This window comes from Podarcis vaucheri (genome assembly GCF_965113315.1).
Source record: "Podarcis vaucheri genome assembly, chromosome: 14".
In the NCBI taxonomy this organism is placed as follows: domain Eukaryota; kingdom Metazoa; phylum Chordata; class Lepidosauria; order Squamata; family Lacertidae; genus Podarcis; species Podarcis vaucheri.
Window position 1 is genome coordinate 48,886,729 of NC_138752.1, and position 18,329 is coordinate 48,905,057.

Sequence of the window (18,329 nt, forward strand, 5' to 3'; positions counted from 1 at the left end):
ATGGTCAAGCCGCACAGCTTATGCAGTGGTCAGACTAGGACTGGAGAGACTTGGGTTCAAATCCTCACGCAGCTGTGAAGATCGTCAGGCAACTATGTGCCAGCCACTGTCTAGATTACCCTACCTTGCAGGAGGTTACTGAGAGCATAAATGAAGGGAGAAGAAAACTGGGCATGCCCTCATGAACCCTGTGGAGGAAGGGCAAGATAAAAAATCCCCAGCGCATTTTGCATTTTCCAGCCCAGGTGCAAAATCATTTCAGGAATATGCCCAGTTTCTTCCTCATGCAAGAAGGGAGAAATCTTATCATTGCATCCCTAAATCAGGAAATTTAGGGGGGAATTGGAGGGTGGAGAAAGAGGAGATAAGAGAGGAAATTTCCCAAGGAAAATGCAGCACTCAGTGTTAACCTGAAACGGTTAATATCCCTCTGCCTTTCTCTGCTCTGAAATCCTCTGCAAATACAGGGGGGCAGAACACAGAAGTAGACACAAAGGTAGAAGAGATTGCGAGATATTTACCTAGAGAGCATAAGCACATTGATGTGCCTGGGATACCAGCTTGACGCAGTTAAGCTAAATTCTCCCCCGGCTCCTAACTCAGGCACTGAAACAGTCAAGCAGAGCCAGCCAGCAGGCTCATCAAGCCTGCACAACAAAGAAGACCAAAAGAAGGAAGATAAAGACAGACTGTAAATCAAGGATTGAGGGACGAAAGCCTCCCCTTGGAAACAGACGAGATGTGAAGCAGAAGAACTGTGAGGTTTGACCTCTTTGCTGCCCAGTTGGGAGTTCAGGCAAGTAAACGAACCACTGCTCTAGCTAAGTGGCGCTAGACTAGAGCATGGGTAGGCAAACTAAGGCCCGGGGGCTGGATCCGGCCCACAGACGGTCCAGGAATCAGTGTTTTTTTACATGAGTGGAATGTGTACTTTTATTTAAAATGCACCTCTGGGTTATATGTGGGGCCTGCCTGGTGTTTTTACATGAGTAGAATGTGTGCTTTTATTTAAAATGTATCTCTGGATTATTTGTGGGGCATAGGAATTTGTTGTTCTTTCCCCCCCCCAAAAAAAAATATAGTCCAGCCCCCCACAAGGTCTGAGGGACAGTAGACCGGCCCCCTGCTGAAAAAGTTTGCTGACCCCTGCACTAGAGCAACTGCCAGAGATCCCAGGTTCGATTCTCAACACCTTTCCAGCCCCACCTAAGTTCATTCAAGTTCATCCAAGTAATATCGGGATTTGAAGGCTGAAAAAATAATGGTTTATAGAAGACAGAATGCTTGGATTTTAAGGAATGAATATTATATGTAGCTGCAGGACAGAGAGCCAGAAGTCCTTTTACTCTTTCTATATTTCTTTAGTTTTCCCCCACTTTCTCCCGCTGTTCTCAGTCTTTCTCCAGTGTCAGGGGTTCAGGAGCAGAGACGCAGAGAAGGGAGGAAGCAGAGAGCGAGGGGGAGGAATCCGAAGGGAAAATGAGTGATGATGACGACCCGAGATCTCCAAGCCTAAGCAGTGAGTCAGAGGACTCCCAAAAGGGAGCCCCAGTGAGCAGAGCAAGGGGGGGATCCGGGGGGACACCCCAGGAGGAAGGGAACAGAGGAGATTCAGAGAGTAGCAGCTGGAAGTCGGGACCCACGCTCATAACTGAGGGCGGCAGCAGCTGGAAGTCGGGACCCACGCTCAAGACTGAGAGCAGCAGGGAGGAAGGTAGCCAGGCATCGGGTTCCGGAGGCTGTCAGCAGGAGGGAGGGCACGAGTCAGGGGTGGTCACGCCCTCCTCAGAGAGCGAGGCAACGGTTAAGAGGAAAGTAGAGAGTTGGGCGCGCGCGCCAAGTTCAAATGCAACGGAAGCTGGAGCAGTAAGCAGCCCGGAGAGTGAGCCAGGTCCCAAAGCCCGCCGCAAGGAGGCAGAAGGATCAGGGGGGTCAGCGTCAGAGGAGAGTAGAAGGGAGGAGGCCCAGGGGGGCAGAAGGACCCAGAGACGTAGGGAGAGGCGAAGGAGGTGGAGCAAGGCTAGGGTATTAAGCTGGTGTGCAAGAGGCGGGGACTCAGACGGGTCTTCACCGACCTAGGGCAGAAGGTGTAGAGCTGCACGCTGCAGTTCGGAAATGAAACCTGTAACTTAATAAAGACTCTTATAAAGTGAACGCTGGCGGACTTGGTCCTATGTGAGCTGGGACTGGGTGGCAGCTCTGACAGTAAGACCCGTCTCAGAAAAGCTTCGGACACCTGATATCTCGCAGCGGAGAGAGAGGCAGCTGGAGGAGGGGATCGGTGTTTGGGAGCAAGCTCACGACGGTTAGCAGAGATGACGGAAGCAGAGACAGTTGCAGCGCTGCAACAGGCAGTTACCCAATTGAACGCGGAGGTACTGGCATCCAAGAAGAGGGAGGAGGATGCGGCAGCCGCCTACAGAGATCTCCACGCCAGGTTTGAAGCATGGGTTAAACACGGGCAGCCAGGACCCAGACCGGAGGGGGTTGGGTTGGCACGGAGAGCAGGAGGGCTTGTGGCTCACTTCGATGGGAATTTACAACAGTACCCCAATTTTCGAGCAGACGTAATGTGCGCACTGCAACTGCTGGCAAAAGACTTTAGAGATGAGGAAGAGAAAGTGGGGTTCATACTATCCCATTTGCATGGGGATGCTAAAGCGTGGCTACGCAATTTGTGGAGGGATAAAGATCCGGCGCTTCAGAATGCAGATGCCTTTATCAAAGCGATGGATGCGTGTTTTTTGTCTACTATTGATGTGGATCTTGCCCGACGGGAGATTCATGGACTAAAACAAGGGAGGGCAAGCGTCCGGCAGTACCACGCCCGCTTTTTTGCGCTGGTCAGTGCCTTAGAGTGGGACCGGGATTCGCCCCCTGTCAGAGACCTGTTCTGGGAGGGTCTAAGCTCTGCGGTCAAGGATGAAATTGCAAGGGGGGAGAGGCCCCGAAGCACGCAGGAGGTGGTCCAAAGGGCGCTGACTGTGGGGGTGAGGCTGGAAGAACGTCCATGGTGCAGAGATGAAGGACGTGGAGGGCGCGAAGCAGCGAGAAGTTTCTCTTTCGTTCCAAGAGAAGCAGCGCGTGCGCAATCCACACCTCCGCCTGGAGGGGGAGGGGAACCGATGGAGGTTGGAGGTGCAAGGGCTCAGTCAGCAGCCAGAGCCCAAGCACCGACAGCAGTGAAAGCGAAGCCTCCTAGAGGGAACAGGAAGTGTTACATCTGCGAGGATCCAGGCCATTTGGCGAAAGAGTGTCCCCGGAGGCTCCACAAGCACACTGCAGCCTCAGCAATGGTGACTGCAGCAACGCAGCAAGGAGAACCACAGCAGGGAAACGACGATGTCTGGCTGGAGACAGAGGCACTGGGGCCCAGCCAGACGCATCAGTGAAGCAGTCCCCAGCGATCTTGCAACCCACGGACCCCCTCCCACCCAAACCAGTAGTGCAGCTCACAGCATCTCTCCAGCTACCCGATGGCGTCACTTTCGAAGTGCCGCTTTCTGTGGATTCTGGAAGCAACGCAGACTTTATAGCGCAGGATTTTGTGGAGCAGCACGCTATACAGCTACTGCCTGCCACTCTGCCCCTGCAAGTCGTCACAGTGGATGGCAGAGAGTTGCTAGGGGGGCAGGTGGTGAAGCAAACGCCACCGATGGTGATGCGCCTTGGCAACCACAGGGAAGTCATCAGTTTTAATGTCACCCAACTGTCGGACACGCCCATTGTGTTGGGCATGAGTTGGCTGGACAGGCACAGTCCGACACTGGCTTGGTACCAGAGACAGCTGATCTTCGGCTCCTCTTATTGCGCAGAACACTGCATCCTGCCCAGACAGGAGGGAGAGGAGGAGGAATCACAACTGCAGTTGGGAACGTTGCAAGCAGTCCCCCACAAATACGCAGACTTTCTGGAGGTCTTCTGCGAGAAAGAGGCTGACAAGCTACCACCGCACAGGCAATATGACTGCAAGATTGACCTCCTACCAGGGGCGACGCTGCCGAAAGGGAAGCTGTATTCCATGTCTGAGGACGAATTACAGGAACTCAAACAGTTCATAGATCACAATTTGCAGCGCGGTTTCATCCGGGAGTCCAGGGCAGTAGGGGGCAGTCCTGTTTTCTTCGTGAAGAAGAAAGACACGCCCCAAAAAAGACTGGTGGTGGATTTTCGCCTCTTAAACAAGATGACCAAGCCTTCTGATTTCCCCATGCCCAGGATTGACGACCTACTAGCGACGGTGCGCAAGGGACGCGTGTTCACCAAGTTGGACCTGCGAGGTGCGTACAATCTCATCCGCATGAGGGAGGGCGATGAGTGGAAGACAGCCATGTTCACGCCTCTGGGCACCTACGAATACAGAGTGATGCCGTTTGGATTGCAAAACGGTTCTCACTGTTTCCAAGCTTTCATGCATCATGTGTTGGCGGGACTCCTTTACAAGAAGTGCGTCTGCTTTCTGGATGACATCCTGATATTCTCCGAATCGCAGCAAGCCCATGACCAAGATGTTCGGGAGGTGCTGAAGAGGCTGCAGCAGCATAGACTGTACGCCAAACTGGAGAAATGCCAGTTCGACACGACGGAGGTGGATTTCTTGGGTTACAAGTTGTCGGACAAGGGGCTAGCCATGGACAGCGCCAAGGTTCGTGCGGTGTTGGATTGGAAGAGCCCGCGCAACCGGAAGGAGGTCCAGCGGTTTGTCGGCTTCGCCAACTTCTATCGCAAGTTTATCAAGGGGTTCGCGATGCAGACGGCGGCCATTACGGACACGCTAAGCTCCAAGAAAAAGAAATTCATCTGGACGGAGCAGGCGGAGCAGTCCTTTCAGGCACTCAAGCGTCTCTTCGCGTCGGAAGAGCAACTGCTGCATATCGACCCCAGCAGACCGATGCGGGTAGAGACAGACGCGTCCGATAGAGCAGTGGGAGCTGTCCTGCTGCAAAGGGACCCACAGGGGGTCTGGAGGCCGGGAGCGTTCTACTCCAGAAAGCTCAGCAAGTCGGAGCAGAACTACACCATCTGGGACAGGGAGTTGCTGGCCATTCATGCAGCTTTCAAGGCGTGGAGGCACTTCCTGATCGGCGCCAAGCACACGGTGCAGGTCTGCACGGATCACAAGAATCTGGAGCACTGGCGCACGGCTCAGTTCCTGAACCAGAGGCAGATACGTTGGGCGGAGTTCTTTGCTGACTTCAATTTCCGAATAGAGTACGTCCCAGGCGACACCAACGTCATGGCGGATGCACTGTCCCGCAAACCGCAATACCTCGAAGAGGCGACGCCAGCGGCAGCCATGCACATCTTCGCGCCAACAGCGTGGGCGTGCGCTTCAGCCACAGTAGACCTGGATGCGGTGCGGCGGGCGTTGCAGGACGACTCCTTCGCGCAGGCGAAGATGGCAGAGGTGCACAAGGGCACGGCGAGGGGCGACGAGTTCCAGATACGAGACGGCTTGCTCTTACGTAAAGGGGCCATCTACGTGCCGGGAGACGAACTTCGCGCCAGGGTACTGCAGCAGCTGCACGACGCACCCACGGCCGGGCACTTTGGCACGGAAAAAACGGTGGAATTAGTCGCAAGGGACTTTTGGTGGCCCAGACTGAGAGGGGAAGTCGCGGACTACGTTGCGAGGTGCGACACCTGCCAGAGGGCCAAACCGGTGCACAAACCACCGGCGGGACTGCTGGAACCGCTGCAAACGCCGTTTGAACCGTGGGAGAGGGTGGCCCTGGACTTTGTTACGGATCTACCCAGCTCGAGAGGCAAGACAGCTGTACTAGTGGTGGTGGACTTGTTCACCAAGATGGCACATTTCATTCCGTGTGCGAAGGTGGCCACGGCGGAACAAACCGCCAAACTGTTCATAGATCACGTGTTCAAAGTGCATGGTCTGCCGCGGTCTATCCTGTCCGACCGCGGGCGCCAGTTCGTCTCGAATTTCTGGCAGAAGCTGATGAGTTTTCTAAATGTCAAGGTCGATCTGGCATCAGCAAGACACCCGCAGACCAACGGGCAAGCAGAGAGGGTCAATGCCATCATGCAGCAGTACCTGAGATGCTATGCCAATCAACAACCTGCGACCTGGGTGGATTACCTGCCGCTCGCCGAGTTCGCTTACAACAACACGAAGCACGTGTCCACAGGGGTGACGCCGTTCTTCGCCAACAATGGGAGGAATCCCAGAACCTTCCCGGGACGGGAGAGAGGGGGGGACGGAGAACCACAGACGGCGGACGCGTTCGCGTCAGAGTTGCAGGCGGTACACGATCAACTCAGACGGCAGCTGGAGCTAGCTAAGCACGCCTACAAGGTGCAAGCTGACAAGCACAGGCGGGTTGGCGAAGAGATCCAAGTGGGAGACTGGGTCTGGTTGGCAGCCCACGCAGTGCCGACCAGGTCACTAGCCAAGAAGAAGTTGGGGCACAAGCAAATTGGTCCGTACCAAGTCGAAGCACAGATCAACCCGGTAGCCTTCCGACTGGCGCTGCCGGAGGGTTCCAGAATGCATCCGGTGTTCCACAGGTCGGTGCTCACTCCCTACAAGGCACCTCACAGATTCCAGGAGCCAGGGACGGCACCGAGTCCGTTCCGGGAGCGGACGGAGACGCGAGGGGTGACGCAGCAAGACCCCATCAACGAGGTCACGGAGATTTTGGACTCCAGATGGGGGGAAGAGGGAGTCGAATACCTCCTAGCCAGAGAGGGCACCCGGGCCAGCGCCAATAGCTGGGTGCCAGACTACGCTTTGGAGGAACCCCTGCTCAAGGACGAGTTTCATGCCCTTTTCCCACACAGACCCATGCCAGCGAGCTTCTTCGACGACTGGCTGTTCACGCCCACACTTTCTTCCAGCACGTTCCATGGCTTCGACTCGGACGGGGAACCCGCACTGAGCACCCGTTCCCCAGAAGGATCGCCGGCGGGTTCGGCGTCAGACACCTCGTATTGGTGGGACGATCGACCGGAGGAGCAATGGCGCCGGAAGTGGCTGGAGATGCCAGGTCGAGCGACCGACGCAGAGACTGACATGGACGTGTTCGGGGAGGACCTTGGGTTCGAGCACGGCGGTACAGAGATGGAAGCGGAACAGGTCAACGTCGGCGACCGCGAGGAGGAAGACTCGGAGGTCTTCAGTTGGCGGCCAACCACGGGGAGCGAACTGTATCCGGCATTCCCTCCCGTGATGATGGAGCACCCAGCACCCACACCTGAAAGCGGGGAGGGGGGAAGGGGGGGCTTCGAGGGGGGGATGGATGTCAGGGGTTCAGGAGCAGAGACGCAGAGAAGGGAGGAAGCAGAGAGCGAGGGGGAGGAATCCGAAGGGAAAATGAGTGATGATGACGACCCGAGATCTCCAAGCCTAAGCAGTGAGTCAGAGGACTCCCAAAAGGGAGCCCCAGTGAGCAGAGCAAGGGGGGGATCCGGGGGGACACCCCAGGAGGAAGGGAACAGAGGAGATTCAGAGAGTAGCAGCTGGAAGTCGGGACCCACGCTCATAACTGAGGGCGGCAGCAGCTGGAAGTCGGGACCCACGCTCAAGACTGAGAGCAGCAGGGAGGAAGGTAGCCAGGCATCGGGTTCCGGAGGCTGTCAGCAGGAGGGAGGGCACGAGTCAGGGGTGGTCACGCCCTCCTCAGAGAGCGAGGCAACGGTTAAGAGGAAAGTAGAGAGTTGGGCGCGCGCGCCAAGTTCAAATGCAACGGAAGCTGGAGCAGTAAGCAGCCCGGAGAGTGAGCCAGGTCCCAAAGCCCGCCGCAAGGAGGCAGAAGGATCAGGGGGGTCAGCGTCAGAGGAGAGTAGAAGGGAGGAGGCCCAGGGGGGCAGAAGGACCCAGAGACGTAGGGAGAGGCGAAGGAGGTGGAGCAAGGCTAGGGTATTAAGCTGGTGTGCAAGAGGCGGGGACTCAGACGGGTCTTCGCCGACCTAGGGCAGAAGGTGTAGAGCTGCACGCTGCAGTTCGGAAATGAAACCTGTAACTTAATAAAGACTCTTATAAAGTGAACGCTGGCGGACTTGGTCCTATGTGAGCTGGGACTGGGTGGCAGCTCTGACATCCAGTCTCTCATTTTCTTATCTTTTCTGACCTAATTTCTCTATCTCTTTTTTAGACTAAGTAGCTGTTTTCTCTTTATTACAAAAAGATACTTTGTAATGGGCATGTATTTTTGTGAATAAGTATCAATAAATAAGTTTCGAAAAGATAATAAATAAAGACCTGCCTAAAACGCCTGCAGGAGCTGCTGCCAGCCAGTGCGGGCAATGGCCGCTTGATACAGAGAGAGCCAGGGGTGGTGTTGCTGCCGTGAAAGTGCTGGACTAGGGCCCTGGAAGACCCGGGTTCAAATCTCCACTCGGACGTCAAACTCACTAGGTGACCTCAGGGGCTGGTCACTCACTCTCAGCCTAACCCACCTCACAGGGCTGTTGTGAGGATAAAATGATCAGGAGGGGGGGAGTGCCTAGTCCCGCCTTCCGCCCCCAGAAGGAAATGTACTAAATAAATAAATAAATGAGATGAGGCGGTTTCCTGCGCAATTAAGTAATAAAGCCCACCAGAAACAGACAACCCAGCCTAGATTTGGCTTTTTGGAATACAGTGGTGCCTCGCAAGACGAAAAGAGTCCGTTCTGTGATTCTCTTCGTCTAGCGGTTTTTTCGTCTTGCGAAGCAAGCCCATTGACGGATTAGCGGATTAGCGCTATTAGCGGCTTTTAGCGGCTTATCTGCTGATCGGATCAGCTGATAAGCGGCTTAGCGGCTTAGAAAAAGGGGGGGAGGGAAAAAACCAGCAGGAACTTGCAAGACATTGTCGTCTTGCGAAGCAAGCCCATAGGAAATTCGTTTTGCGAAGCACCTCCAAAACGGAAAACTCTTTCGTCTAGCGAGTTTTCCGTCTTGCGAGGCATTCGTCTTGCGGGGCACCACTGTATGACGAAAGGAAAGGAAGACAGCAAAAGAATACTGCAAGATTCACTTATACCAAATGAAGAGTAATGAGGTATTGCCACTTAAGGTGATCAAATGCCTTGACAGCATCTAAAGCTAGAACGGTCATTGGTTCTGAACGAAGTTGGACCCAACAGAGAATATTGAGAAGTCGCCCAATAAGGAGCGCAGCACACCTCCGTCTTATAAAACCAACTTGGCCTTTAGCGATGTTGTTTGGTGCAATTATTGATAGCCTATACGCTAGCAGGCCTGGGAATAATTTAGCATTTTTTAAAGAGATGGGCCTGTATGACCCCTGCTTGTTCCCAAGCCTTACGGGTGGTATTTGCAAGTGAGCATGCAAATATTTACGCCACAGGGGAGCAGGTGGGCGAGAACCCCAGGCAAAACCGCTGGGAGATCCATGATTCCCAGATGATCTAATTATTATCATATATTTATTTATATCCCTACCCTGACAGGAAGTCAAGGCAGCTTCCAGATAAAATTGAGAACAGCATTTTTCTCTCCCCGGCCCTTAAGTCGGGGGAAGCGGACACTTGGCCCTCCCGGTGTTGTTGGACTACAACTCCCATCAGCCTCTGCCAGCACAGCGAGTGATCAGGGCTGGTGATGGGAATGAGAGGCCCAACATCTGGAGGGGCGTGGAGCCCCCCATCCCTGCAATCAGAAGCAATTGTTACTTCTTATTTATTTGGGGGTTTTAAAAATCCACTTAAATGTAACAAAAATCCAATGGTTTTACTAATAATAATAATAATAATAATAATAATAATAATAATAATGAAACATTCTGTAAAATTTCCTTTAAAAGGAAGCACAACTCATGTGTCACATACAAAGCTGAGCAGTGTGAAAAATTAAAAGTCGAAATTCCAGGAAAGCTAGGGTAGCAGAGTACAGTTTCTTCACACTTCCTGCGTATTTAGCACTGAAACCAGGGCTACACAGTTCAAAATGTGAACTTCCAAGAGACAATGGATGTCTTACTTAAAGAGTTGAAGGAGGAATTAGGATGCTTGGGGGCGGGGGGGGGGGAAGGAGAGAGAAAGTCATTTCAATAGGAGGAAAGATTCCGCTTTAAAAACCCACAAGACACACACACACACACAGGGCTTTTCAGCAGACTTACTGCAAAAAGAACCTTAATTCTTTTTGGAAGTTTGGCTTCCCAGAACTGCAACGAACTGCAAGAGTTTTATTGCTTCCATCCTTGTATAAGGAAGATGTTAAAGGGTTTGTGTGTGTTACTGCAGGTGCCAAGGGGAGGGGAGGAACCCCACAGCATCTCAAAGGGGGGAGGGAGAGAGCAAATCCAACCCCCAGTTTCTCCCTGGACCAAAATCAGAGGCCAGGACAAATGGTAGCGAAAAGGCAGGGAGCAGTTTACAAAGCATTAAGCATCCTTTAAAAAAAAGGGAGGAGGGAGGGGAAGGGGAGAGAGAGGCAGAAATAAGATTTTGTTTTTAATCCTCTCTCATCCCAGACCAATCTTTAGAGACTAGGAGAGATGGGGTGGTGGGGTGCAGTGGGAGGGAGGGGGAATTTTGCATGAAATGCAACCCAGCAGTGCGGCGAACAACTCCTGCCAAGTCTACACACACACACACACGTTCTCTCATATACGAACTCAACATCACACTCCCGGAGCTCTGCTGAAGCAAGGATGGTGGTATTTGCAACATGAAGTAAATAAATAGCATTTAAAAGGAACAAGAAGCAGATCCATTCTTTGGTCAACTCCTCCCATTCGGAGGAGGAGGAGGAAGAAGAGGCACCCTAATCTTTGCCGGGGGTGAGCGTGGGAGGAAAGGAAATCTGTGCTAACACAGGAACACACACAAAACAATTGCAAGGTGCCATCCGGAGTCTTTGTTGAGTATTCCCGAATTGCACCAAAGGGGAGACCCCTCTGGAAATTCCTTCCACGCCAAGGAGAGCAAAATCTCCTCCACAAAAGTGTCTCATCCATTCTTTCTTCTTTAACCTGACTCTTCTTTTCATGCACCCAAAAAAAACCCCAAACACTGATATCCATCCTGGTCCTTACTTTTGGGAACTGTTTGCACTTCAAAGGGAGAAGCTCCATTGTCTTACAAGAGCACTTTATCCAGATGCAAATGAGATTATTTTTTTGGGGGGGAGGCATAGGGGGGGCAGCTGTTTCCATTCAAACATTTCTCTCTCTCTCTTTCCTCTCCCAGAGAGGGAAGGTGCAAACCCCCACACACCACTCTTAAGTTAGCTAGCAACCAGCCTGCCCCAAACACTGCCTTTCAAAAAGCGGGGTAGCTAAACCGGGCACCCACACCCCATTTTCAAAGGACGGCTTGTTGGGCTGGCCCCTCACCCCAATATTGCTACTTCCCCAGGGGGAAATCTCTCTCCCCTCCCCCCAAAAGTGGGTCACAAATACACAGCCCCTCTTCCAAAAGACGCCCCAAACTGATGTGCACCACCAAAGACTTTCTTGGGGTTATTGTTGTTTGGGGGGGGGTGTTTCCCAAACACCCAGCTGTGACCAACAAAAGTGGGTCACAAATACACAGCCCCTCTTCCAAAAGACGCCCCAAACTGATGTGCACCACCAAAGACTCTCTTGGGGTTATTGTTGTTTGGGGGGGGGTGTTTCCCAAACACCCAGCTGTGACCCACAAAAGTGGGTCGCAAATACACAGCCCCGCTTCCAAAAGACGCCCCAAACTGATGTGCACCACCAAAGACTCTCTTGGGGTTATTGTTGTTTGGGGGGGGTGTTTCCCAAACACCCAGCTGTGACCCACAAAAGTGGGTCGCAAATACACAGCCCCGCTTCCAAAAGACGCCCCAAACTGATGTGCACCCCCAAAGACTCTCGGGGCTTGTTTTTTTTGAGAGGGGGGTGTGTGTTTCCCAAACACCTAGCTATGACCAACAGAACTGACCTCCACCCCAAAAAATAAATCATAAAACAACCCCCCCCCCCAGTTCTTCCTCTCGCTGCTTCTTTTTCCAAGAGGCAGGGAGGACCCCGACCCAGGGGGGAGGGGAATAAAGAGATTGAAGTCATTTGAGCCCAGGGAGATGAGGACCACCCCCCCCCCCATTTCAGCAGAGGGCCGAGACCGCTTGCAAAAGTTGCGGGGCGAGCGAGGCGGACCCCAGCCCCATTTCGGGGGGAGCCCTGGCCGGGCACCCCGGGGGGTCGGTCGTGGATGGGTGGGGTGGGGGGGGTCTTTCGGGTCCCTACCTTGTTGAAGGCGAAGAGGTCCTGCTTGATCTTTTCCCGCTGGGGGTCGTGGCCCTGGCGGCGGAAGCGAAACTTCATCATCTTGCCCGGGGGGGGCGGCGGCGGGGGGGCTCTTGGCCGAGGGGGGAACAATGCCGCGCGGGCGGCGCTTCCCCCATGCAGCAGAGGCGGCGGCGGCAGCAGCGGCGCCCTCCGCATCCAGCAGGAGCGAGCGCGGCAGATGCGCCCAGGTTGCAACAGCGCAGAGAGGGCTGGTCCGCCCGGGGAGGGCGCGAGGGAGGCAGGCAGGCAGGGGAGGGGGCGCCCGAGCGACGCCCGCCGCAGCCAATCACAGGAGACCCCGCGGGCAGCTCGGCTGGACAATGGGCTTGGAGGGAGAGAGAGGGAGAGAGAGAGACAGAGACCCAGAGGAAAGCAGGCGAAGGAAGGCCGGGCGGCTGCTCGCCAGCTGCTCTGAACCCCTCCCGCGCCGCCTCTCTGCGCCTGCGCAGCGGGACCGAAGCCTGCTGGGAAATGTAGTTTTTTTATATAAAAAAGTTGGGAGCGTGTCTCTCTCTCTCTCTCTCTCTCTCTCTCTCTCGTTTGCAGATCAAGTTGCGTACAGACGAGCCCCAATATTTATCCAGTGAAAACCCGGACGTCTTATTCCATGATGATAATATAATGATAATAAAAATGAAAATCTGTGCTTCTAGAAAAAGAGGGGTGCCGGGACTCACCATGAAATTGGTTACAGTAAATGCAACATTTTCAACCGGTACTTTTCTTCTAGGAAAAGGGTGTCGGTACTGCGTACCCCCGAGTACCCCCATGGAAAAAACCCCAAGCACTGATAAGAATAACAATATTTATATCCCTCTCGTCTGACTGGGTGGCCCCAGCTGCTCTAGGCAGCTTCCAAGATATACATAAATATAATAAAGCATTAAACATTTTAAAACTTCCCTAAACAGGACTGCCTTCAGATGTTTTCTGAAGGTTGTATAATTACTTATCTCCTTGGCTCAGGGGTCGCATAACTCCATACCCTCCAACATTTCTGCGGTGAAAATAGGGACATCTTATTCAATAATAATAATAATAATAATTTTATTAAAGATTTTTTAAAAAAGCTTCCCTATACACTGAAGGTTGTGTAGTTTCCTATCTCCTTGGCTCAGGGGTTGCATAACTCCATACCCTCCAACATTTCTCCAGTGAAAATAGAGGCGTCCTAAGGACCATTCCAGGACCAAATCAGAAACCGGGATGGCTTCTGCAAATCCGGGACTGTCCCTGGAAAATAGGGACACTTGGAGGCTCTACTATTAATACTAAAACAACCACATCCATACCATAAATTCAAAGCACAATTATGCCACTTGAAATACGGTTCTTCCAGAACTGTAGTTTGTTACGGGTGCTGGGAATTGTAAATGAAAACTGCTCCAGTGGCCAGGTTAGCCCTGAGGGCCACCAGTTGCCCACCTCTTTGCAATGGGCTTATCGCCTTGTCTCCTCTGCCGAAGGCTCACTTTTATTCAGCAGCAAATACAGTGGTACCTCGGGTTAAGTACTTAATTCGTTCCGGAGGTCCGTACTTAACCTGAAACTGTTCTTAACCTGAAGCACCACTTTAGATAATGGGGCCTCCTGCTGCCGCCGTGCCGCCAGAGCACGATTTCTGTTCTCATCCTGAAGCAAAGTTCTTAACCTGAAGCACTATTTCTGGGTTAGCGGAGTCTGTAACCTGAAGCGTATGTAACCTGAAGCGTATGTAACCCGAGGTACCACTGTATTATGGCATCTGCATGCTGAACCCGTAACAACGTGTTCTCCAGGCAGCCTGCAATAAAGTCCGTCTGAAATAGCTCCCGCTGGAAGTTTGGGCCTTCAGGATGTAGCAGCCAATCCGGCACTTTGGCAGTGAGCAATGGTTGAATCAGGTTCTTCGTGTCTGCCGCGTAATCCTGCATTGCTTTCATAAACAAGATTCGTCAGATAAAGCTAGCTGGGAGTCAAAGGAGCAGGTTCCAGATCTCTGGAGTGTGGGGTTGTTTTGCTACTGGGCAGGGCAGAGGAAGGGCTGTGGCTCAGCGTCAGAACACATGTTTGCGTATACAGGAGGTTCCAGGTTCAAGTCCTGCCATCTCCAGCCCGGCCTGGGAGAGCCTCTGTCTAAAGCAGGGGTTGGCAAACTAAGGCCCGGGGGCCAGATGCGGCCCCCCAGGCTCGTAAATCCGGCCCGCGGGCCCTGCCGCCCGCTCGGTCAGTCCCCACGTGGCGCATGCTGCCTGGGAGCTCTGCGCGGACGGGCCAATGGAGCGGCTGCTGCTCGTCAACAACGCAGGTGAGCGAGCGGCGCCAAGACACACTCCTGAGTGCGTGCAGAGTGCGTTCCTCCTCCAGGACCACAGCCAGCTGCAGAACCGGCTTGCAGGGTACAGTGGTACCTCGGGTTAAGAACTTAATTCGTTCTGGAGGTCCGTTCTTAACCTGAAACTGTTCTTAACCTGAAGTACCACTTTAACTAATGGGGCCTCCTGCTGCCATTGCGCCGCCGCTGCACAATTTCTGTTCTCATCCTGAAGCAAAGTTCTTAACCCGAGGTAATATTTCTGGGTTAGCGGAGTCTGTAACCCTAAGTGTATGTAACCTGAAGCGTATGTAACCCGAGGTACCACTGTGTTTATGTTTTTCAGAATATAGTCCAGCCCCCCACAAGGTCTGAGAGACAGTGGATTGACCCGCTGACCCCTGGTCTAAAACCTTGCAGAGACGCAGTCGGTCAGTATATACCAAGGGTGGAGTCCAAATATGGCCCTAGGGTCCTCTCTATCTGGCCCCCAGAAGGCTCTCCAAGCCAGCCTGTTCCCCTCCCCTCCTTGAGTGCTTTGGGCTGTCTGCACACTATACGTATGTTCCCCCAAAGGATTCTGGGCACTGTAGTTTGTGAAAGGTTGCTGGGAACTGGAACTCTGCGAGGGGTAAAGCTGCAGCGCTCAGAATTATTTGGCAGAAAGGATGTGCTTTGGATGCATTTTAAAGGTTCATCATGTGCACAGGAATGGAATGTGCCTTTGAAATCGAATGGTGCCTCTTGCTAGGTGTGGGCACCTGTAGAAAAGCCCTGGCTTTCATGTGGCTTGAATCTTGCCTATTGTACAAAGATGAGCGTCACAACTCCGGCCCAGCCCCATTTCGCCTCTGGTGCACACAATACGGAGCCCATAGTCTGGCTCTGCATAGGGCAGGGTTCCCCCCCCCCCAAAAAAGGACAGTCATTCTTGCCTTTGAGCCAATCCCAATGAATACAGTCAGACTGATTTCCAAGTAAACATGCGACATGTTTGCACAATCCTTTGCTCTTGGATAAAATGCGCAGGAGTTTGTCTCTTAAAAGCCTGGTTCAGGAGTTAAACAAGATTGGCACCTTGAAACAGGACACATCTTAGGGAAATCCCGCCACAGGGTGCCAAGAAGTCCCGCTGGGTTAAATGGGGCTTCTTTGCAAATAAGTGTGCAAATGGTTACAAGCCTTTTGCTTGGGGTAGGACGGTCCAGTCTTATTCATTGCATCTATATTCCACCTTTTCCTGCAAGGAGCTTCAGGTGGCAAACATAGTTCTCTCTCTTCCTCATTTAATCCCCCACAACAAGGTAGGTTAAGCTGAGAGGCTGGCGCCCAGTGAGCTCCGTGGCCAAGTGGAGATTTGAACCCTGGTCTCCCAAGTCCTAGTCAGACACTTTCACCATTATACCACAGAAGACTGTCCTTTGTTTTGATGGGCTGGGTGGTCCAAGTCTGAAAGATAAAGGTGGGGCTTGAAGTTGCTCATCAACACAGACTGAGAAAGCACACAGCTTCACCGCTATGCTGAGATATACAGTATCATTCGATTTCAGATAGGCAACCACAGCAGCACAGAGACAGGCGCAGCCCTGCTCCAGCATTGCAAAGCTGGAGGCAGTGCATACATAACCTGTTGAACTTCTGCCTGCTACAGGCCACCAGGGTAGGGGAAGGAGCCTTACCAGGAAAACAAATCTTGGCAGCCGTTTGTAGCACTTAGCTGATTTAGCTGGCAAGCCAGATCTCCTTGAAAGCAAGGCGACTCTTTGAATACGTGCATTTAAAGGATCAGGACCGCAGGTGGGGAACTAGTTCAGGCAGGGAGACTCCTTGGATTAATTGCCAAAATGCCTTGGCACCGGCTGCCGTTTTGCAAAATCCGTAGGCGTTTTGTTTATTTACCATGCAAACTCTGATCCCTGTTCCTGACGCCGATCACAGGTTTGCCGCTTTGCCAAAACCTCTGCAACTGGTAAGGGAGAGCTTCTTGTTGTCTCCCTTTTCAGCTTTTCCAGGCTCCCAACCTCCTGAGCGATCAGAAATGGGCAAACTAGAGGCAACAGGCGCTGCCATCTTTCTAACCAGCTGACAGCAGCTTGGCTGCAGGAGAGCATATATCTCCGTGGTATGGAAAAGATTCTCCCTGTCGATTTTTAGCAAATCAAGAGCATACCAGGCCGCCTTTCCTGGTTAGGTGACATCTACAGAAACAACAGCCTGGCGCTCAGTACAGTGTAATGCCACCTGAATGGCTCATGTGCCTTTAACTGGAGGTGAAGCTCCCAGTTAGGGTTATCTTCACACCTGGAAAAGCTTCACCTGCTTAATTTATGTGATTAAAGGCAGAACAGCTGAGCCCTTAGCTTCTCACACAAACCTACAGTCCTCAGGACTCTCTGGAGAGGAAAAGGAATGGCTACAAAACCAATTACTGGGGGGACGGGACACTGGTGCGACTTCTATTTCTTGCACTCTCCACCTGCTAGGCGTCTGTGGCCAGCCTGCTATTAAAGGCACAGAAGCAGGGCTGGTTGGAAGAAGTTGGCAACCTTTCAGGGACAGAATGCATTTGTTCCCCATTTCTGGTAAAGACAAACTTCTGGGTTTTTTTGCCTTTGGGAAATGCTCGTTTCTCTGTGCATATGTGACCTGGTCACAGAGCAAGCTGAACCCTGATTACTCAGAGACGGGTCTTCTTTGCTGAACCCAGTGAGATTTCCTGCTAAGTTAAGTGTGCTTTGGCAAAGGCAGATATCGGGGAGCATAGCCGGTTTGGTGGCACTGGGAGCCACAACTATGAAGTCCAACGGAATACAAGAGGCAGGGGGCGAGGACCAGATTTTGGCATTGCACAGGGCCCTGCTGGAATTTGAGGTGCCAAGCTCGACCGCGGGTTTTGGACCTCAGCCTTCAGGGTCCAGCTCCCAGCTTTGATCCTCCTGTTCTACACACAGGCAGCAGGAAAAGATGCTGTTCAGAGACGATAAGGCAGGGCAGCAGCAAAGGGGTCCTGTTTCAAGACAGGGGCCGCATCCCCTTGGAGACAACCTTCCAGGGGCCACATGCTATTTGTGGGCAGGGCCAGAGGCAGCAGTGGGTGGGGGGATGGATGCAAAGTTCACCTCTGTACAGTAGGTTAGTTTCTAAACACACACACACACACACACACACACTGCTCAGTAGCCTCTATCCAGAGGCATTATCAGAGTTCAAGGACTTGCCCCAGCCAGGAAAAAAAAACATTCCAGGTGCAAAGCAGGACACAGGGGCAAACTTTGGTCTTTCAAATTTCATCAACATCCAGGGCAAGGCCAAAATTCAGTGTATACCCCCACCTTTTGCCTTCCCTTCTGCTCAATTCAGTACGTCATAGTTGCTGTGCCCTGCGGTGCCCCTAGGCTCAGAACCCAGTGTGGTGGATCTACCCTGAATCTGCCTCTGCAGGGCCAGCGAGGGCTGTGGTTTGGGCAGTTTTGCCAGGGGTGAATAGAGAGACCTGGGGGGGGGGAGTGCCCAAAATGGCCTCGCAGGCCAAAGGGGGAGACCTGACAGGCCATGTTTCACCCACAAGCCAGAGGTTCCCCTACCACTGGTCTGATGGTGTATTTAGAAGCTTCTTGAAATGCTGCAAGTTTTCCAAAAGTGACCGGTATTAGAGCCTGCACAATTTGTGCAATCAGACCACGCCAAGATGAAGAAGAAGACGAAGAGTTTGGATTTGATATCCCGCTTTATCACTACCCAAAGGAGTCTCAAAGCGGCTAACATTCTCCTTTCCCTTCCTCCCCCACAACAAAAATGCTGTGAGGTGAGGGA

At 52.7% G+C, this 18,329-nt stretch overlaps 1 protein-coding gene across 5 annotated transcripts in view; it reads right to left on the reverse strand.

Annotated features, from left to right (window-relative positions):
* LLGL1 (LLGL scribble cell polarity complex component 1) overlaps positions 1-12,631 on the reverse strand; it is an 89,455-nt gene extending 76,824 nt beyond the window's left edge. For 2 of the 5 annotated variants that reach the window (XM_082199645.1, XM_082199643.1), the window contains exon 1: positions 12,182-12,631. In XM_082199645.1, coding sequence (XP_082055771.1) covers positions 12,182-12,379 — 198 coding nt within the window. In that variant the 5' untranslated portion in view covers positions 12,380-12,631. Of the gene's footprint in view, positions 1-521; positions 616-12,181 lie in introns of those variants that run through there. The other 3 variants (XM_082199646.1, XM_082199644.1, XM_082199649.1) reach the window with 2 other exon arrangements.
* Positions 12,632-18,329: the final 5,698 nt, after the last annotated feature.